This window comes from Coenobita brevimanus, chromosome 57, assembly GCF_032717465.1.
Source record: "Coenobita brevimanus isolate Jiangsu-jjx chromosome 57, ASM3271746v2, whole genome shotgun sequence".
NCBI lineage: Eukaryota > Metazoa > Arthropoda > Malacostraca > Decapoda > Coenobitidae > Coenobita > Coenobita brevimanus.
In genome coordinates, this window is record NC_137010.1 from 15762604 (window position 1) to 15784396 (window position 21793).

The window sequence follows — 21793 nt, forward strand, 5'->3', positions numbered from 1 at the left end:
ATTAGCAACCTACCCACCACCCGTGGTGACTGAGGTACAGTAGGTCATTGTCTGGGAAAAACAGCCTATATTTACCAAAGCACTGGCAAAGATCAGGTGATGTATCATCAACTCTCTCTCTCTCTCTGACAGAGGAGGGAAGGAATGGAGAATAAAAGAGAGAGGAGGGAAGGAATGGAGAATAAGAGAGGCAAGAGGGACGAAGTTTATGCCTTATCTCCTCACTCAAAGGGACGCTCCTTTGCCATTCCCGTATTTATTCTCTCTCTCTCTCTCAGAATAATGCTCTTTCTCTCTCTCTCTTGTCTTGTCAAGACATTTTATTTAATAATTCAATATAGATATAATATAGCATATGTAATTCGTTAAAAAAAATAAAAAATCATGAAAACAGAGTATTTAAATCAAATATCCACAGCCTAATAAATTATTAGGCTGTGGATATTTGATTTGAATAATATGCTTTAATGGTTTTTGTAAGGAATTGCACATGCTAATCTTAATAAATAATGTATATTTATTATTATTTACTAATAGTAATAATTTAAAAAATATTAAAAATACATTATCTATGTTGAAGCATATTAAGAAATGCTACTACCCCCTTCCCTCCTGCCTTCCCCCACCAACCCACCCTTCCGACCCGCCCCAGCCTCCCCCATCCTTTGTCCAGCCATGCGGGAAGCTCCCAAGACCACGTGTCCCCTTGAAGACCACGTGTCCCTTGGATTGCGCACCACAGGGCAGGTGAGCAAACGCAATTTTAGTTGTGCAAGAGCAACTAAGTTTCCGCTTGCGCACCTGCCTTTTCATGTGCGCAAGCACAAAATTGCGCATGGTCTCGTGAGGTGTGCAATGCGCATACAATATCACCGGAGCGCAAGGGTGCACAATTGCGCTTTGCGCCAGTGTTTGCGCACCTGCCCAGCACTGGGAATATGTATACAGTCAATCCCTGCTATTCGTGGGTTCACATATTCATGGATTTGGGGGGGAAATTATTTCAAAAATTCACAGGAAACGATAATCTCTCTATTATCAAGACAGCCACTATCTGGAAAATTCATTATTCAGACACAGTGATCTGGCTGTTTGAAACCATTATTCGTACATTTTTCCATTTTATCCGGACATGATGCTTGTGTCCGAGTGGAAATATTGTGGTCACTGCAGGGTATAGCCATGCAGTGGTGACTGCTTGTCTGTGGCTGATGAGTCTGCTTGACCATGGTAACTGCTTGGCTGTGGGTTATAGGTCTGCTTGACTAGACAAAGTAGCGTTAAGCAACATGAACAAGTGCTGTATGATGTACCGTAGTGGCCTTTTATACTGGCTTTCAAAGTCAGGTTATGTACAAAGGAGGGCCAGGGGAGAAGTCCATTATCTGGACGGAGCCATTATCTGGACATGCCTTTGGCTCTATTACGTCGGATAATCAGAGGATTACTGTATATATTTCCTCTTCCCACAGCATCAGCTATTCCTATGGTTTATAAGTGATTTTTAGCATGTTTACTGTGAGAAATACTGTCCCATACAGTTTAACCCTTTGGCTGCTAGAAGACTCTGAAGCAGACCTATTGATAGCCTGCTACGGACCTCTCACAAGGCGCTCTCTGATTTCAAATTTTACATCTTTGATTTTGGCGAGAATGCCATATGTATCAGCCTTCGCAAGAACACAGTTGCCACACAGTGGATTTCTGAGTCACCGGGCTGGTGGCGAGTGCATGAGGCGAATGGTGAGGCAGTCATGGACTCAAGTGACCTGAAAAAACAGCCAAAAATGACCTCTCTTCAACCTGTTCCCATGACGCCGTAAAAGGCTCTACCTCTTTGCAAACACGCTCATAGGTAAGTAGAAAGGTGTCAACTTCTGATGCAAGTGCTTTTTCCTTTATTTTTGTCTCTACCTATTAGCAAAAGTGAGTTGAAAATGACCGATTTTTGCCCAAAGTAGCAGCACCAAGGCACGACGTAGCTCAGGGTCCACCGCAGCCTTGGGGCTAACTGTGTAGTTACCCTGTATAGGTGTGTGCTGTTCAGCACAGGGCATCAGCACTTTACAGCACTCAGCATTTCACAACACAAATCTCCCATTCTTTTCTCACAACGAGAGGTTGCTTGTGATTAGCTCCCAGGGTTGCGACCCTAATTATCTGCCTGCATGTCACCTTTCTCCCTATCCCAGTGGTACTCAAATGGTGGACCGGGGTCCAAACCTGGACCGCAACAAGCGTTGGTGTGGACCCCAGTGACTTCCTTCTTTGAATATACAGAATCTAGTTCATATTCAAGAAATGAAGCATTTCAGATTTTTTTTTTTTTTTTTATTTATCTTTTTTTTTTATAATATCACCTGAAAAATTAGTATTTCGTACAGTTATCTATTCGCAGTATGTTAAACTCTTGCAGTAATGTCTTAGGACATGGATATTACTGTATAGATTGTTTTCTTTATAAAATACATGACACAGAAAATTAAACTTAGTGGTTAAAAGACAGATGAGTGAGACTACTGTCCAACAAAGACTATTAATTTTCCAACTACTCCTGGTGATCACATTCCTTGAAATAAAGTGAGTTTCATCAAACTAAATTCCATATCATCTCTGTGATAATTCTTTTCCATGTGAATACTATGTTGCAAGTTGCAGCAAGTACCCAGTGATTGTTATCATTATCTTGTTCAAATGATGGGTTGACAGAAGGGTACTGAACCTCTGGACTGGTTATGGGTGGACAGTACAAAAGTGATGTGGTGGTGTATTTCAGAATATACCAAGTCATTATATTTTAAAATAGAAATTATACATTTTCCTGCAATGAAACAGACCACCTGCATACATTTTATGACATTAATAATATTATACAGTGTATCCCAGCACTTAATGAACTAACTTTAAACCCTTGGTCAGTTTTGTGTAAAAAAAAAAAAAAAAAAAAAAAAAAAAAAAAAAAATCTATATCTAAATGGGTTCAAGTCTCAACCATTTTGGAGCTACATTTGTTCTTGACCTTGCAGACTAAATGGTCTTCCTCATAATTTATTCACAGAGCTATCAGTAAATATAGCCCTGTATCAGTTAACAATTGGTCCCATGCTGATTTTTTCCTCTTAAAGTTAGGCCACGAATCACCTAAAGTTAGTACATCAGGTCTGAGATACCCTGTGTGCAAAAGGGGCCTAAATAAAGGTAACATAAACTGATGTGGCTAGTATGCCTGACAAACTGGTCAATCACAGCACCATCCAGAGGTGAGGGCCATTATTTTCTGGTGTGGAACATTTCGCCATGTCTGAAGAAACCCAGAATAGGGAGAAATGTTGCACACCAGTAAATAAAGGCTCCTACCTCTAAATGGTGCTTTGATTTACCATAAAATGAGGACTTAATGTAACGGATGAAATGCTACTACTCATGATGCTCAATAAATACCAAGAGTAAGATTAATATACTATTTTTTCCGATACTTTGTGTGCATATACAACTACTGTAACTGCCATATCCTATTGGCACAGGAGGCTTAGCAATTCTTAACCAGTGATTATTTTGCATATTACAAGGTTTGTCCAAAAAGAAACTGAATTTTCTAAATAGCACACCAACTAGCCAGTGTAGCATGGTCATGATGGAAGCACTGTGTAGTAGCAACTTTGAGCTTTAGCCTACCAGTAGCCACACCATGCCATTTCACTTAGTCACTGAGGTACACGCATTCTGAGTGAACATGTGTTTTGTGTACTTGGCGAAACTTCTACCTCTTATATCATTTGAAATCAGCAACCTTTCAGGGTGGATTAAAAAAGAAAAAAATTCTGAAGTGGACAAATCTGGAGAGTAGGATGGCTGGGGGATAATACATGGATAAGGAGCAATGCATGAGCAAGTGCGTTGTCATGATGCAGCATCCAGGTTTTGTTTGTCCATTCCTTGGGTCTCTTCCTTCGCACAGCTTCCCTCAAACACTTCAGGACGTTCAGGACGTTCAAGTAAAAACTCTTTACTGACTGTCTGACCAAATGGAACAAACTCATGAACAATGGACTTACAATAGAAATAGACAATCAACATCACCTTCATATCTGAGCAGCTCTGACGTGCCTCCCCCCCCCCTTTGGTGATGATCTTCCAACCCACTGCGACAATTGTCTTTTTGTTTCAACACCGTAGCCATGCACCCAGGTTTTATCACCTGTTGTGACATTTTCCACAAAATTTTCATTAGCATCTGATCAATGAAATAACTCCTGACTCAGTGTGACATGGTTCTCTGTTTGCTCGTCTGTCAGCAGACGCGACACAAATTTCAAATTTTGTGGCAACACGAGGCATCTTCAATTTTTTGGTTAAAATCACATGGCACAAACTTTTACAGATGCCTACTTCTTTAAAAACTTCATGGACAGTCAGGAGACAATATTCATGAATCACAGCATGCACTTTCTCAAGGTGATCATCATCTCTTGTTATGGAAAGCCATCCTGATTTGGGATCATCTTCAGTGGATATTCTTCCCAACTGAGGCACTGCAACCACTTGTGACAATGTATACAGCTCAAACAATCCTCCCCGTAAACCTGTTGCAACATCTGAAAAGTCTCCATATAAGTTCTTCCCAATTTGAAACAATTTCATGCAAACAGGCTGCTCTTTAAGATCCTTCATGTTCAACCTGCAACAAATCGCCAAATGCACCAAATACACGTTCACTCAAGCACATGTGCCTCAATGACTAAGTGATGTGGCATGACGAGGAAAGTGTTAAACTAAAGCTAAAAGTCACTGTTACTCAGTGCTCCCATTGTGATCAAGCTACACCAGCTAGTTGATGTGCGATTTACGAAGTTGTTTTGGGGGGCAAACCTCTTACACAATTTCCTCCTCCTGTACATTACATTCACAAAATAAATTAATAGCCAAAACATCTGATTAACATAAAAAGAGAATATCATGGTTTAATTAGCACAATAAAATAGTGAGAAACAGGCGCTACACTGCCCTCCAGAATACGATCCTAAGATTCCTGTGCCTCACTCCACTCCAAGCTGGGCACAAGCTTTTCAGTGGTGGGAGGTGAGGCAGTGATGCTGGGGACTAGGGGTAGGTGGGTGATTAGAGTGAGGGAGTTTCTTTTCTTCTTAAGCCTTCCCCCAGCATTCTCTCCTTCATTTTCAACATCCCTGCCATCTTTGTTACTAACCTCTCCATTCCCTCTTTCTGTCTTGCTCTCATTCTCCTCTCCTTCATCTACAATCTTCTGTGTACTGCAACTCTTGCTTTCTTTTACCTGTCTCCCATTCTTGCTTTTCTCCCCTACATCATCCACATTTCTCTCTATACTTCCTACCTTGCCCTCTTTTACTTCTCCCAGATTCCTACTATCTTTATCTTCTGGCTCATCTTTGGTTTCATCTGTATCACCCACTCTACCGGAAATACTATTTTCCACTTTACCATCTCGTTTATTATCACACACCTCTTTGATTTCCACGTCTGTGTCCCCTTCCATCTTTCCTGCACTTGGGACACCTGAGTTGGGATTCTGGCCCTTGCAACTTTCGAAGGCCATTTTCAACTTCAGTCCTGAAGTTTCCACGGCATCTCCCTCTTTCTTTCGATCTTGTTCACCTACTGACCTGTCTTCATTCTTTGGTACCATTTCTGTGTCTGCCTCTGAGCTTTCTGAGGATATATCACACCTCTCTCCATCACCCAAAACTTCTTTTGACACTATATCAACATTTTTTCCTTTTATTAACACCTTTTCTGAAACTATATTAATCTTGTTGCCATCATCCAGAACATCAATCTTATTTTGCTTTCCTGGCAACTCTCCTAACATTGTCTCAACATTCTTTCCCTCTCCTGATGCCTCTTCTGACACTTGATCAATTTTTCCCCCATTATCTAACACCACATCAACCTCTTTTCTCTCCTCCAACACCGTAACATCTTGTGCACCTTCCATTTTCAAAGCCTTGACACTTACAGAGATATTATCACCTCCTATATCCTCTGCATCAACCATCACCTCATCTGCATCCTCACTCTCTTCATCATAATATTCCTCTGCATCATCAAACTCCTCTTCCTCTTCCAGCTCTTCTTCTTCTTCCATCACTTCCTCAACATCCTCCTCCTCAAAGTACATTTTCTCTTTCTCTTCAAATTCCACTCTGCTATCCTCTTTTTCAATCATCTCTTCTTCTTCTTTCTTCTTTCTTTCATCATCTGTTTTAGTCATTTTCTCTTCCTCATCTTTCTTCTTTCTCTCATAATTTTTTTCAGTCATCTCTTCCTTTTTGATGTCTCCTTTTCCAACCATCTTTCTTTCCTCTTCTTTATTCTCTCTCCCAGCCTCTTTGTCTTTCATCATCTTCTTCTTTCCTCTTTCGCCCGTCTCTTCATTCTTCTTGCCAGTATGGTCAGAGTTCTTGCAAAACTGCTCTATAGTTGAATCATTCATGTTCTAAACAAAGAAAATATTAAGCAGAATTTATTACAATCAGTAATATATATATATTCACTCTCATCTTAAATGTCAGGACCAACTGCCTTGCCCTGGGCTCCTACGCTCCTCATGGGGCAATGTAGGATTGGATGATGGATGGATGGATATATATATTCATTTTTTTTTTCATTCATTGCCAGATGCCATGTATCCCAAACGGGGTGGCCAAGGGCTTAGAGTTAATTGTTTTACAGGGAGGGGCACTAATCCTCCACCAACCCCACTTTACACGTAGGGATGCCAACAGCATCTGGTGTTCCCAGGCGGTCACCCATCCAAGTACTAACCAGACCCAACGTTGCTTAACTTCGCTGATCGGATGGGAAGCGGTGTACTCAACATGGTATATATTATATATATATATATATATATATATATATATATATATATATATATATACCTATATATATATATATATATATATATATATATATATATAATTCACTCATTCATCATCTAATCTTGTGTTGCCCCACATGGAGCATAGAAGCCTGGGGCTAGGCAAGATGGTCCTGACATTTAAGGTGAGAGTGACCAGCCTCACTCATCTCTGAGTGGTATTACATTAGCAATAAACCCCAACCACCCCTTCAAGATAAATCTGCATCAATCCAATTGGAGCTCCTTAAATATCCACTAAACCTCCAGCCACCATAATGTTGTTATATGGTTACCACCCTGCATTGTGAATGGTTTCCTTGTGTCCCAGAAACCGTTTGGCTTGTCATTCAATGTAGAGTCACCTGTAAACAGAAGGACAAGAAAAGAATGAAGTTAAGAAAGACAGAAGAGGAAGGGATGAAAAAGAGGAAGGAAGAGAGGAAAGGGAAGTCACATGAGAGCAGCACTACATGGAGTGAATGTATGGTGAGCGCCCCCACCTACCACTAATAAATATATATCTACATGTATATATTCATCATCATCATCATCTGGACCTCTTTTCCCATTCCAAGGCAGGATGAGGAGTAGCAACGTCCAGACAGCCCAAATTTGCCCAATCCAATGGGCCATGATTCCATTCACTCACCATTCAAGCCCCTGGAATCCTGGCTCTATCTAATACACCAAAAACATTCACCACGTTCTGTAGCTTCACATAAACATATCCGACAGAGTTAATCAGGACACTGTCATGTTAAAAAGGGATGCCAAATCCCTAATCATGAGATTCTCCATATTCATCCTGCCAGCTCGATTTTCTGTCAGTCTCCTAGCCTCACCAACTTCCATACCTCTTTTCCTCACACACTCATCCACCATATCCCTCCACCTTCTCCTTGGTCTACCTCTCCTCCTCCCTCCTTCAAATTCGCTAAGATATATCTTTTTTACCACTCTATTCCATTCACTCACCACTCAAGCCCCTGGAATCCTGGCTCTATCTAATACACCAAAAACATTCACCACGTTCTGTAGCTTCACATAAACATATCCGACAGAGTTAATCCGGACACTGTCACGTTAAAAAGGGATGCCAAATCCCTGATCATGTGAATTTTTCTCTTTGAAAGTTGGGTTGAAACAGGGATGTGTCATGTCTCCGTGGTTATTCAATCTGTACATGGATGGAGTAATAAAAGAGGTACAAGGTAGGGTAGTGGATGTTGGAGTGGCCCTGGTGAGAGAGGATGATGTTTGGAAACTCCCTGTACTGTTGTATGCAGATGATACTGTGTTGTTGAGTGAAGACGAAGGGGAGCTGCAAGGCTTGGTGGATGAGTTTGGGAGAGTGTGTAAGAAACGGAATCTGAAGGTGAATGTAGGGAAGAGTAAAGTGATGGTCTTTGAGAGAGGTGAAGTCAGTGAATGTACAGCGAGGTTGGATGGTGAGGAATTGGAAAATGTGAGTACGTTTAAGTACTTGGGTAGTGTGATGAGTAAAGATGGAGGTTTGGAGGGTGAAGTGCTTGAAAGGGTACAGCAGGGAAGAAAGGTTGCAGGTTCTTTGAAAGCAGTGATAAGAAACAGGGAAGTGAGCATGGAAGTGAAAAAGTTACTACATGACAGTATTGTGATACCAACTCTAACGTACGGAAGTGAAGCTTGGACGTTGTTGGAAGGACACAAGTCAAGAGTGAGAGCAGTGGAAATGAGTTATTTAAGAGGAGCCTGTGGAGTCACGTGGAGAGATAGGCTGACGGATGAGGATATAAAGGAACGTTGTGGTGTTGATGTGGATGTGATAGGGAGCGTTATGAGGAACACACTGAGGTGGTTTGGCCATGTGGAGAGGATGGAGGGTGAAAGACTGACGAAGAGAGTGTATGTGAGTGAGGTGGAGGGAGGGAGGGGGAGGCCGAGGATGAGATGAAGGGATGGGGTGGAGAGGTATATGAGAGAGGGGGGTGTGAGTTGGGAGCAGGGCAGTGAAATGGCGGGGGACAGGGCGACTTGGAGGCGATTTGTTTGTGGCCACCCCAAACGGGATTGAGGCGTCTGGCAATAGATAGATAGATAGACCACTCTATTATTATCCATTCTCTCCATGTAACAATATCATCTCAGTACATAATACAGGATGAGATGTCAGGGTGGAGAGAAGTAACAAGTGATGTCGCACAGGGCTAGGTGCTAGCGCCCGTAATGTTCCTGATTTATGTAAGCGATATGGTGGACGGAATGAACAGTTATGCAAGTCTGTCTGCAGACAATGCAAGAATCATGAGGAGAATATACGTTGATGAGGACTGTTAAATGCTGCAGGAAGATCTAGACAGGATTTATGACTAGAGCCAGATGTGGGAAATGAAACTGAATGCAAAAAAATGGAAAATACTGGAAATGGGTTAAAGTATCATGAGGTCATCACAGAATTATTAGATGGGAAAGGAACTGACCAGAAAGTGTTGGTACAGTATAATTTGTCACCTAAAAAACACATCAGTAATATTGACAAAGAGACGTATAAGCTCTTGACAAACATAAGAGTGGCATTTCATTACATGGATGAGGAGATGAAGGAAAACTGATAGTGGCTATGATCCACCCCATGTTGGAATATTCAGCAGTAGTGTGGTCTCTACATAGAAAGAAAGATATAAACAAGATTGAGAGAATACGAAGAACTTCAACCAAGATGGTCCCTAACCTGACAGCTCTATCGTATAAGGAAAGACTAGAAAAACTGGGTCTGCTTTCCCTAGGAGGAAGGAAAGAGAGGGGTGACATGATTGCACTGTTCAGATGATGGGAGTAGACAAAATTAAGAGAAGATCTGTTTGTATGGGATGGGGGAGCAACAAGAGGATGTGGAAAGGAATAAAAAAAGACAAGTTGCTTGAAGGATATCAAGAAATACAGTTTTCCACACAAATGAATTGACCTGTGGAATAGTCTGGACAAAGAGAATGTCTAGTCAAAAACCTTTAACGAATTTAAAGCAAAGTTTGACTTGTTGAGACACAGAGATGGGACCCCATGAGCGTACATCATTTCCTGTATATCACAACTAGGTAAATACTGTACACATGGGGAGGAGACACGGCAAGTCTAAATACAGTATAAGGTAGTACTTCGTCAGAATGAAGGGATTAAGACATACAACCCTATACCTAACCCAATCCCACCTGGCCCTCCTTTAACCCCCACCCAACCAACCATACTGTTTCTGACCTGGATGTCATTTGGGTGAGTGCTGTCCTGGCTGAGTCCAGGTGTGTCCAGTGACTCGTTGGTGGTGGTGGTGTTGGTCCAGGAGCAGTCATTATGGGGATCACTGTGGGGACTTGGTGACACCAGCTCTGACCTCTCTGATCCCACCCCTTCTCTCTCACTGCGCATCACCTGGAGGACACACAGGTACTGTCTTACTTTACATACAAAAATCTATGCCAATTAAAGTTGCATTTCTACCTATTACCTGATTTGTCAGTTTCCCCAATTTACAGCACGTTGTATGGAAAAACTGTAAAATACAGTACAGTATTACAGTATTTCGGGAACAAATGACTTAACATATAACATGAACTTAACTATACAAGCACCCTCCCCCCATATCAATAAGAGTATTGTACTGTATACTGTATGTAAGGTGTCATGATGCTGCTGCTGTGAGCAAGACAGCTGGCAGAATGCAGTTAGGAAAGGCGGTGGGTGTGTCTAGGTTGACTACTGAAATGTTGAAAGCCTCAAGAGATACAGGAATGGGTTTAGTTACTGACTGGATCAGTCTGATTATACATGACTCTGTTGTTCCAGGTGACTGGCTGAAGAGTGTGATTGTAAATGTGTATCACGGGTAGGGTAATATCCTGGAAAGAGGAAATGACAGACATAAAACTTTTGGACCAGATGGAGAAAGTCCTGGATGGCATGATAAGGGAAAAAGTGAACAATGATGAAATGCAGTTTGGGTTTACGCCAGGCAAAGGGACCACTGATGCAATATTTACTGTCCAACAGCTTGAGAAAAAATATATAGGAAAGACAAGGGAGCTGTACTTTATTTTTGTTGATTTGGAGATGGCCTTTTACAGAGTTCCTAAGGAGGTGGTGAAGTGGGCAATGAGAAAGCTTGGGATTGAGGAGTGGCTAGTTGACCCCTAGACGCCAGGTGATTACAGCATGGTCGCTGTCTCACTACGCGCAATTTTCCCTAAACAGCCTTTTTTCAAAACTTCATATCTGGGAAAGTACAGCAGCTGGGGAAACAAATTAAAGACCATATTACTCACCAACTCTTCTTGCGAATGACAGCATCAACAGGTGTGCAGGTGGTCGCATCAATGAATATGGACGTGAAGAAGATGAGTAACTCTTTGCACTTGAAGTGAGATGTCTTCGTGCATGTGCGCACGGCCCCTACTTCGGCTTCACTCTCAACAAGATAACTTCTCCATTATTAGATAAACTAGACACACTGGCATCCAAAGAACACCCTATGGCCCTATCACCGAGCTGTTTCCTAGTACAGTAAAACCCCGTTATACTATACCCCTAGTTGCGATATCTTGGCTTAGCGATGGGGGTAAAAATGGCACCAGGCCCCGATACCCAATGGGCAAGCCTCAGTTTAATGATGGGCCCTCTGATATTGTGCCCGCAAACGACGGGCCGAAATTTTGAATCGCGCATGTTCCTGTGGCCAGCTAAGCCCGCCCACCTCCCAGGATGTGCAGAAACCCTCGCGCAGGCCCCATTGCCATCACTCACCCTGTGCTCACCTATATTGCTCTTCTTGCACCGGCCATCTCAGAGTAAGGATCTCCCTTACGCTCACCTGCCCGCATCGTGTTGCTCCACCAACATTAAACAAGTTGCTATCACAGTGCATCATAACTGTGTTCGAGCAGTGCTGTGAGTAGAGCAGCGATACTAATCATGTGTGGAATGCAATATTGTGTGATTTTGGGCCCAAATAAGTGAGATAATGTCTGGTAAGGGTGCTGCACGTGGTGGGGCTAGTGGTGGTGCCAGTGGAAGTCTAGCCATGGTGGTAAGCGGCCTGCTAATGGTGGTGTTGGTGATGTTCCCGCAAAGCATGTATGTAAGACTGTGTCACTGGAGGTGAAATTGGACATCCTTAAGCGGCACGATAAAGGCTAAGGTGCGTGCTCTATCGCCTCAGCTCTCCACATGGCCCAGTCAACTGTCTCCATGATCATACAGAAGAAGGAGGCCATTAACCCACCCCATCCTGGCCAATTTTCCACCACTGACCCCCCCTCCAATCCCCACAGATTTTGGATTTGTTTTTTTTTGGGGGGGGGCTCAAACCTCCGCTTCTGGTGAGAAACGATGCCAGATCACAGAGAAAGGGCTTACCTGAGACTAGAAATGGTCAAAACATGTAAGCCACTGCGCACCTGGTACCGTATTCTGTAAAGGTGCTCAGCTGCTGTCCCGTTTTCTATGGTTGAGGTACGTATTGGAAATCACTCAGAATTGGCAGATATTGATTAATCTGGAACAAAATAACACGTAGTACAAGAATATATTGGTTTTCACACAAAAATATTGACGAAATAAGCACTATTCCATTGATAAAGCATAGCAAAATCGCTCAAATCAGTCACATGTGGTTCACTATGACCACTGTTTCAACATACATTTCATATTCTCTACTTACATAATAATTTTTCACTAATATTATACCAGTTTCCACTTTATAGAACTGTTATCACATATTTACAGGCCTTACGATTATATTTAGCGTAATTCATTCATTCATTGCCAGACGCCACGTATCCCAAACGGGGTGGTCAAGGGCTCAGAGTTAATTGTTTTACAAGGAGGGGCACTAATCCTCCACCAACCCCACTTGACACATAGGGAGAACATTATGCCAACAGCATCTGGTGTTCCCAGGCGGTCACCCATCCAAGTACTAACCAGACCCAACGTTGCTTAACTTCGCTGATCGGACGGGCAGCGGTGTACTCAACGTGGTATGGCCGTTAGTGAGTGAATTCACTATGACTGTTGTTTCATCTTACGTTCTCTTTTTCAATTTATATAATATTTTTCCACTAACATTACACCCGTTTCCACTTTATAGAACTGTTATCACATATTTACAGGCCTCCCGATTATATTTAGCGTAATATTATCGCATATGTACAATGAAAGACAAGACTATCTTCCCAGTTCTGTTCAAAGATTATTAACACCTGGCAAAATACAATGAAAACCCAATCTTTACTACTGCGTGTTGCAAATGGTTTGATTTTTCCGCTATATGTTCGTCAAACTTTGGGAAAATAGTTGTGTCATTTTACGTAGTGAGTGAGCTCGCTATGACTGTTGTTTCAACTTAGCCTAAACTCTGTTTTTCAAATTATATAATACTTTTCCAGTAACATTACAACCCGTTTCCACTTTATATAATTGTTATCACATACAGTACTTACAGGCCTTACTATTATATTGAGCATCATATTACTGCATATGTACAGGCCTTAATTTTACAGTAAGCGTCATATTATTGGAAGCACACATACTGTAGTATCAGTAATGTAACAAGGTGTGATATTCCTTGTCAGGGTGGGGAGGAGAGTGTGGTGGGGGAGGTTGGGGAAGTGGAGAACGGCGCCCTTCCCCACTTGCACTACTCTTCCTTCTCCCTTTTCCTTTCCCTTCCCTTTCCTTCCTTTCCCCACATCATGGAGCTGTGGGTAGGAAGTGTGGGAATACTGTGGGGTGAAAGACATGCTAGGGCGTGGCTCCTTCTCACCTGCCTGCTGCCCACGTACACCACGTGCTTGCACTGCCTCCCTCCCACCACCACTTTCCCTTTCACTGCTCACTCCCACCACACCACTTTCCCTTTCACCTCTCACTCCCACCACACCACTCATGCCTTCCCCAGACAGCACAGAAGGACCATACCTTATTTTCCTTCTTGCCACACCTTGCCTGTGTATACATACCAAAAATCATGCGCGAAATTTGAAAAATATGCAAACAACCGACCTCGCAATTGCAAAACGTATGGATACGTCGTTGGGTGTCATTGTGACAAAACGTGAGAATGAAGCCATACGTCGTCAGGATGCCTTGGGTTAAGGCTGCCGCTGGGGAGGTTGCAACCTTATTCGCCTACCATGTCACCCGCCAACGAGAGCCTGCGATGGTGGAGCTGGAGCGGATGCTGCGCACATGGGGGGAAGATCAGAACCAGCGCAAGGCACCCATGAGCCAGGCTATTATTTGCACTAAGGCTCTCTCGCTCTGGGATAAGCTAAGGTCAGGCGTGAGCTTGATGAAAGTGAGACCTTTAAGGCCAGCCATGGGTGGTTTGACCGGTTTAAGAGGCGAGCAATTCTCCACCACGTGAAGATGTACAGTATGGCTGCAAGTGCTGATATGGTGGCGACGGCAGCATTTCCTGACGAGCTGAAACGCATCATCATGGAAGGTGGCTATAGTGCAAAGCAGGTCTTGAATTTTGACGAGACTGGGCTCTTTTGGAAGAGAATGTCCTTCAAGACATATCTTGCAATGAAGGAAAGGTCTACAACAGAATTCAAGGCCTCGAAGGACCGGCTGACACTGCTGCTGGAGGGAAACGCCAAGGGCGACCTCAAGTTGAAACCACTCCTAGTCTACCATTCAGAGAACCCCAGGGCCCTGGTGGAGTATGTTAAGGAGAACCTTGGGGTTATCTAGAAGTTGAACATGAAGGCTTGGTTGACTTCAGATATCTGTTTGTCCTATTTCCACTTGTACCTCTCTTGTGTGCTGAAGAGGGATGCGTCTTGTGAAAATCTGGCGAACAGATTTCTCCTAGTGGTGGATAACGCGTCTAGCCACCTGCCCGCGATGAAGGAATGGGCCATCAATATTGAGGTGGTGTTCCTGCCCCCCAAAACCTCATCTTTGTTGCAGCCAATGGACCAAAGGGTGATCGCTGCCTTTAAGGCCTACTACCTCCGCTGCACGATGAAGCAGTTGGTAAGGGCCCGCGATAGTGACGACAGGACAACAGTACAGCAGTTCTGGAGGGGGTACAACATACGCCACGCCCTGGAGAATATGACTGAGGCATGGGACAAGGTGAGCCAGGTGATGTTGAATGGTGTGTGGCAGAAGCTGTGGCCAGAGTGTGTTCACTCCTTCACCGGCTTCTCCGAGGGCGTGCAACCTCCACCTGTCGAGCATGTGTGGCAGGACATTGTTGAGTTGTCGCAAGAGGCGGGCTTTGGGGAGGTTGATGAGGATGACATGAAGGAGGTTCTTGAGAGCCACAGGGAGGAGCTCAGCAACGAGGAGCTCCTCAATATGGAGATCCATCGGGCACCAGGAGGCAGAGGAGGAGTAGGAGGTTGTGCCTGAGGTCCAAGCTCTCAACATCAAGATCCTCAAGGATGTGCTAATGAAGCTGGATGAAATCATAGACTTCATGAAAACACATGACCCCCTCCCAGGACAAAGCAGGGACACAGCTAATTGGCTCAAGGGTATGAAAGTCTACAGGACAATGCTAGAGGAGAAAAAGAGGGTGGCCAGGCAGACAACAATCACAGTCTTCTTTAAGCGGGCCCCCATCAGGCCAGCAAGTTGCACAGGATCTCTCCAGCCTTCAACCAGCAGAGAATCTCCCCAACCTTCAACCAGCAGAGAAACACCGAGGGATACCTCCCACCGAGGACTTACTTGGCCCGTTGTGCTGGACCTAACCTCCAGGTGATCGCCGTCTCCCGTGCCACCTGTGTCTACACTAAGGCACTCTGCCACTCCATCGCTGCCTTCCTTGTCCAACCCTCCACCTCCCAAAACACTTCGGCCACTGTCTCTGTCTCCTTCACCACAACGAGAGCCACCACAACTGACTCCATCGCTACATCATCATTCATCGCAGCGGTCTCCCTTGCCACCTCACGGGACATCACAGCTGTCTCCCACACCACCTCCTCTATCATCGCATCGCACTCCATCGCCACCCCCAGAGCCAATGCATCACACCTCATCACCACCGCCTGAGCCATCGCATCACACCCCATCATCTCCGCCTGAGTCATCACATCGCACTTCTTCGCCTCCGCCTGCGTCATTGCATCGCACTCCATCGCCACCCCCCTCTGAAACTCACCTGGAGATAGGGTTTGAGAAATTGAGGAGAAGGATTGACTGTTGAGGAGCACCACATGTCCCCTAGCCTTGGGGGGGGGGGGAAGCAAGGATGATGACCATGACCAGACATGGACTTACAAGAAGTAAAATGATGAGAGGTGTTTGACATTTTCTAACCTATTCCTTATGATTTCCAGGTTTTATTTGTTGCTTTCAATGAGTCATTTACAGGTGTTAGGCTTGGGTTAGCTTCCTTGACAGCAGTTAGGCCATTTAGATTGCCTTTAAACCTGTTTCTGGGCTCATCTGGGTGGGTTTTGGACTTGGTTTAGAGGGAAACCCAAGGCTGGTAAATGGTCCACATTGAAGTACATGTTAAAAGTACCCCAATATACGATACCCTGCCTAACGATGGGGTTTTACCTAACCAGGGTATGCCTCTATCTGTGGGCAGAGGCTTGGCAGGGGTAGATGAAGCAAGGGGTCTGCATGATGTTGGAATGGAATTGGATGAGGAGGTTTCAGAAAACATTGTTCCACACCTGGAAAAGTCACGGGACAGACTGAAGCATGCTTGTGTGCACTGGTGGGAATCTCTCCCTCCCCTTTGGTGGCGGGATCAAACATAAGCCAGTTCAAACTATGGTGGGAATGCACTTGTAGCAAATGCCGACACATGGCGGCCTCCATCCACCTAAATCGCGTTGGCATATCAGGTCACCCGGAGCGTACGGATTAAAGTGGCTATGGCAGTATACAAGGGTGTTCACACCTAGATGAGAGGGAATGGAGATTTGAGTGATTACTTTTCCGTGAAAATTGGCAGGCATCAAAGGTCAGTCTTGAGCCCCTTAATATTTATCTTGATGCTTGAAGCTCTCTCATGTGACTTCAGAAATGGACTTCCATGGGAGATGTTGTCTGCTGATGACTTTGTGTTCACTGTAGAGAATTACAATGGGGCCAGGGAAAGATTTGGGAAGTGGGGAGATGGAATGGGGCATAAGGGCTTGAAAGTAAAGGCTAATAAAACAAAAGTTATGATATCTAGGGCTCATGGCAGTACTGACAAAGCAGTGGGTGTATGGCCTTGTGTAGTCTGCCACAAGGGTGTGGGAAATAACTCCATCTTGTGCAGTGTTTGTGATAACTGGTCGCAAAGGAGATAAGGTATTAGAGGTAGGCTGCAAAATAATGCTGATCTTGTGCATGTAGTGTGTTGAGGAGAGCATATAGAGATTGAGAGATGAGAAAAAATTGATCTTGCTGGAAAGTATTTTGAGTGTGTGGAGGAGCTCTGCTATTTGGGGGATATGTTATATGCTGGAGGTGGGACTGGAGCTAGCTCTGTCCCTACGGTAAAGAGTGGTTGGAGTAAGGTCAGGGAGCTGTTGCCTATGCTGACACTGAGGGGACTCTCCCTCCATGTTAAGGGGGTCCTTGTATGCAGCATGTTATGAGTGTAATGCTGTACGATAATGAAACCTGGGCAGTAAAGGAAGAGTATTCGTAGGCTCAAGCATACAGAAATGAATGAGAGGCTTGGGAGGTTAGGACTGTGACTGAAGGGTTGACAGGAAGGGGCTTGAATGTATTAGAACTGTAATGAGGAGGGTTAAATTGAAGTGGTCCAGACGTGCAGAGAGGATGGAAGATGACAAACGGGCGCAGAAGGTGAGAGGTGTGAACGCTGAGGGTGGAAGTGCGTGAGGCAGACCAAAAATGACCTGGGATGAGGTCATAGTGTGAACTCAGGGATAAGGGACAAAACAGGGAGGCTGCCACAAATCACACATCACACAGAGTCAGCATTAAGCAACAAAGGTGGACTCATGCAATAATGTTGGAACCATTATAAACGAAAATGAAAACGATAAAAAACCAATACCTAACATACCCCTATACTTTAATGCTACCTTTCCTTTTCTCCAACTGGAACTTTCCCATCCAATCCCTTGCCAGGTGTTCGGGCCTGAGGTTTGGCTACCACAATTACCTGCATTAATCCCTTCCGTCTGGCAACATACACTTAATTTTGTTCTTGTTATCTCCAGACAATGAAGAAGGTTCCCACAATCCACTCACTGAATGTGGAGCTGCCTTCAGGTAGCTCTACAGTGCATGACAAGCCAAACTGTGTCCTGTAACCCTGGAAATCATTTACTATGTTGGGTGGTAACAATACAACCAAATGATGCTGGGTGGTTTAGTAGGCCAAGGCAATCCAACTGGATGGGGTTTACAAGAGTTTATATCTGTGGGGTGGTAGATGTTTACTGTTCACATAATGCCACTCAGGCACAAGTGAGGCTGGTAACGCTTACCTTAAATGATGACTCTGACCAGCCCCCATGTTCCTGATGGTCAGAAAAAGATTGGATGATGGATGGATGGATGAAAAAGATCTCTTGCATTGGAGAGGTTTACAAAGGCTATACCTAACCCTTGAAGTACGAAGACTCCCTAAAGCTGGATAAAATTATCTAGAGGTGGGAAAAATAAAACAGAAATACGAGGTGTGTTCAAAAAGTATCCAACCTTTGTTCATAAAAAATACTCGTATCCAGATACAACAAACTTACACTAATCTCCTTCAAAGTAGTCCTCTTGGGCTGCCACACACTTCTCCCAACGGTTCTGCCACTGTCAGAAGCAGCGCTGGAATGCCTCTTCTGGGATGGCACACAGCTGGTCCGTTGCATTCCACATGATGTCTTCTCTGGACTGAAATCTGGTCCCTTTGAGGGGCATTTTCAGCTTGGGGAAAAGCCAGAAGTCACACGGAGCCATGTCGGGAGAGTAGGGAGCCTGACGAAGCACAGGTGTGTTGTGTTTGACCAGGAAACTCTGTATCAAATGTGCGGAATGGGTGGGTGTGTTATCGTGATGGAGCTGCCAATTGCCTGCTGCCCACAGGTCCGGCCGTTTGCGTCACACAGCATCACGAAGGCGATGCAGAACCTCTTGGTAATACTCCTTGGTGATGCTTGTGCCGTGTGGTGCATACTCGTGATGAACCATGCCACTGGAGTCGAAAAAGACGGTCTGCGTGACTTTGACATTGCGGCGGACCTGCCTTGCTTTTTTTGGCCTAGGGGATGTTGGATGCTTCCATTGTGATGACTGCAACTTGGTTTCTGGGTCGTACCCATAAACCCAGGACTCATCGCCAGTGATCACTGTGTTGAGGAAGTTGGGATCGCTGTTCACAGTCTCCAGCATGTCCTGTGCGATCTCCAAAAGGAGTGGCTTCTGCTCAATCGTTAGCAGCTTTGGTACAAACTTCGCTGAGATTCTCCTGAAGCCCAAATCCTCCTTCATAATGGAATGAACGGATCCAATGCTGACGCCCACCTCGTCTGCAAGTTCTCTGATCGTGATTCGACGATCCTGCATCACCAGGGTCCTCAATTGGTCAATGACGATCTCATTTCGGGATGTTGAGGGCCTACCAGAACGTGCTTCACTCTCCACTAATGTAAGGCCATCTTTGAAGCGGTTGTACCACTCCTTTATCTGTGTGTTGCCCATTGCTTCGTTCCTGAAGACCTGTTGAATCCTGCGGATCATTTCCACTTGCGAATCGCCAAGCTTTACACAAAATTTGATGCAGTAGCGTTGTTCAAGTTTTTCCGTCATTTTGTCAAAAAAGAAAATCCGACGGCGCTCACTTACACTTCCTCACTCATTGGCGGTCTGCCGTCGAATGACAGCTTCTGCTGGTGGGAAAAAATTCACGCATGCGCATTAGGATCGCCTACATACGTGCACCAAACCACGCCTCCCTAGCTTCATTTGTTTACACACGAAAAATTAAGGTCGGATACTTTTTGAACACACCTTGTACATTACCACATGGAAAGGGTTGAGGAAAGGTGACTAGCCTGGCCCATGGTAATATTAACCCTTTCAATAAGGCAGATCGATCCTGAGCTTAAAATATCATCTGGTGGTGGCAAGAATAGAAAAGAAAAAGCATCATCACAGTAAAGGTGTGACAGTGAAAGTTTTAGTCACTTGCATACAAGAGATTCTCCTTGAGTTGAATTCAATCACCTGAAGGAATACTGAGTAAAAAAAACAATTACACAATCAATCACACAGCATGAACAAACTAAAAAAATATGTGTTCAGAATGAAAGGATGGGCAACAGGAATGTCAAGGTAAGAAGAAGGAATGAAAACAGTACCAGAGGAGTGGAGTGATGGGGAGATGGGCTGAGGGTAGAACTGTCTGTTTTCTCCTTGGTACTCTCCACTCGCACTGGAGTTACACTGGTTTCCTGTTAAAGTATAAGTCCAGTACATCATCATCACTACCATTATCATCCTTATCATCATCACCTTCATCATCATCGCCAACTGCATTATCATCATCATCATCATCATCCTCATAAGGTTCCTGTAAAGGTACAAGTCACGTTTGTATATTCATCCATCCATCATCCAATCCTACGTTGCCCCATGAGAAGCGTAGGAGCCCGGGTCTAGGCAGTTGGTCCTGACATTTAAGATGAGAGTGACCAACCTCACTCATCCCTGAGTGGCATTACATGAGCAATAAACCCCAACCATCCCTTGGATATAAGCCTTCACCGGCTCAATCCAATTGGAGCACAATAATTACCCACTGAACCACCAGGTGCCAAAATTTGGTTATATGGATACCACCTAGCATAGTAAATGGTTTCCTGGTGTACAGGAAACCATTTGGCTTGTCACTTAGTGTAGAGTCACCCACAGGCAGAAGGAAGAGGAAAGAATGAAGGAATGAAAGACAGAAGAGGGAGTGTAAAGTCACCCGTAGGCAGAAGGACAAGGAAAGAAGGAAGGAAAGAAGGATAGAAGAAGATGGAAGCAAAGAAGTTTGTATAATCAGGGAATAATGTACTTGCAATGTTTTGAAATATAGTTTGAGAAGAAAATGTATTAAAAGAACCTGCTGTACATGTTTAAAAGTGACCAAAATTGGCTATTTTTGCCATAACAGTATGCCTTATTTACATTGCAGGCCATGCTGTACTGTGATGTCACTACTTAGCTAGCTAGAGCTTGGCCACCTTCCTCCCACAGTCACAGGTCAACTAAGAAGTCATGATATCTTATAAAGCCCCCCACCCTCCTCTTTTTTAATACTGTAAAATGTTTAACAGTTAGCTGAACTCAGAAGAAAATGGGTCACTGTGAAGGTTTCCAAAAATTGTGTGTATGGTACTCTATTAAGTATCTTTCAACATTTAGTGGAATACATCACAAAACAGTGTGAATTTACGTGGACTAAGCTGCGGCCAAGAGGTTTATGATAACTAAAAACAGGTACTGAATATGGTAATGTCCTTTTCTCCAAAAACAGACAAGTCTTTTAATCCTCTGTTTACTCACTATGAAATTGTTTTTACAGATATAAATACAACCATACAATCAAATATTTTAAATTAACCCTGAATTAAGCTATAATGGTATGGATGCCATTTTCTTCCTTCAGGATCAATAGAGAACAAGAAGAATCAAACCGGGGTTGGAAAATCATATCTGTGGCAAAGAAATTTGAACATCAAATCATATTATTAGGTGCAGTGAGTGACAAACCTTTCAATCCACTGAAGTCCCTTCTACAGTATTTTATTCCTCCCATTTCCATAAGATTATATGATACAGTATTCAGTTTAGGTCATCTTTTTTTTTTCTTTTTTTTTTTCTTTAAGAGTTAGATGTAACCTTCATTAACCATTTTACTGCATGACATCTCCTGTACACCATCAT

At 43.8% G+C, this 21793-nt stretch overlaps 3 protein-coding genes, 1 non-coding gene and 1 pseudogene across 4 annotated transcripts in view; all 5 read right to left on the minus strand.

The window, feature by feature from the left end:
• Nucleotides 1–3900: 3900 nt before the first annotated feature.
• On the minus strand, nucleotides 3901–20352 carry LOC145401903 (uncharacterized). The gene is made up of 4 exons (XM_080274009.1): nucleotides 20221–20352; nucleotides 10133–10303; nucleotides 5207–6475; nucleotides 3901–4017 (listed from the first exon to the last, which is right to left on the minus strand). The coding sequence occupies exons 2-4, from the start codon at nucleotides 10298–10300 to the stop codon at nucleotides 3901–3903; spliced, it is 1554 nt and encodes a 517-aa protein (XP_080130135.1). The 5' UTR covers nucleotides 10301–10303; nucleotides 20221–20352.
• LOC145402436 (5S ribosomal RNA) lies at nucleotides 6756–6872 on the minus strand (annotated as a pseudogene).
• On the minus strand, nucleotides 12802–12920 carry LOC145402519 (5S ribosomal RNA). Its single transcript, XR_013897813.1, has one exon. It is a non-coding gene; the product is annotated as a 5S ribosomal RNA (ribosomal RNA).
• On the minus strand, nucleotides 18962–19669 carry LOC145401904 (protein GVQW3-like). The gene has a single exon (XM_080274010.1). The coding sequence runs from the start codon at nucleotides 19667–19669 to the stop codon at nucleotides 18962–18964; it is 708 nt and encodes a 235-aa protein (XP_080130136.1).
• LOC145401905 (uncharacterized) overlaps nucleotides 19712–21793 on the minus strand; it is a 107618-nt gene continuing 105536 nt past the window's right edge. The window contains exons 11-12 of the mRNA XM_080274011.1: nucleotides 20221–20313; nucleotides 19712–19749 (exon numbers count right to left, since the gene is read on the minus strand). Of these exons, the coding sequence (XP_080130137.1) occupies nucleotides 19712–19749; nucleotides 20221–20313 (131 nt within the window). The remainder of the gene's footprint in view (nucleotides 19750–20220; nucleotides 20314–21793) is intronic.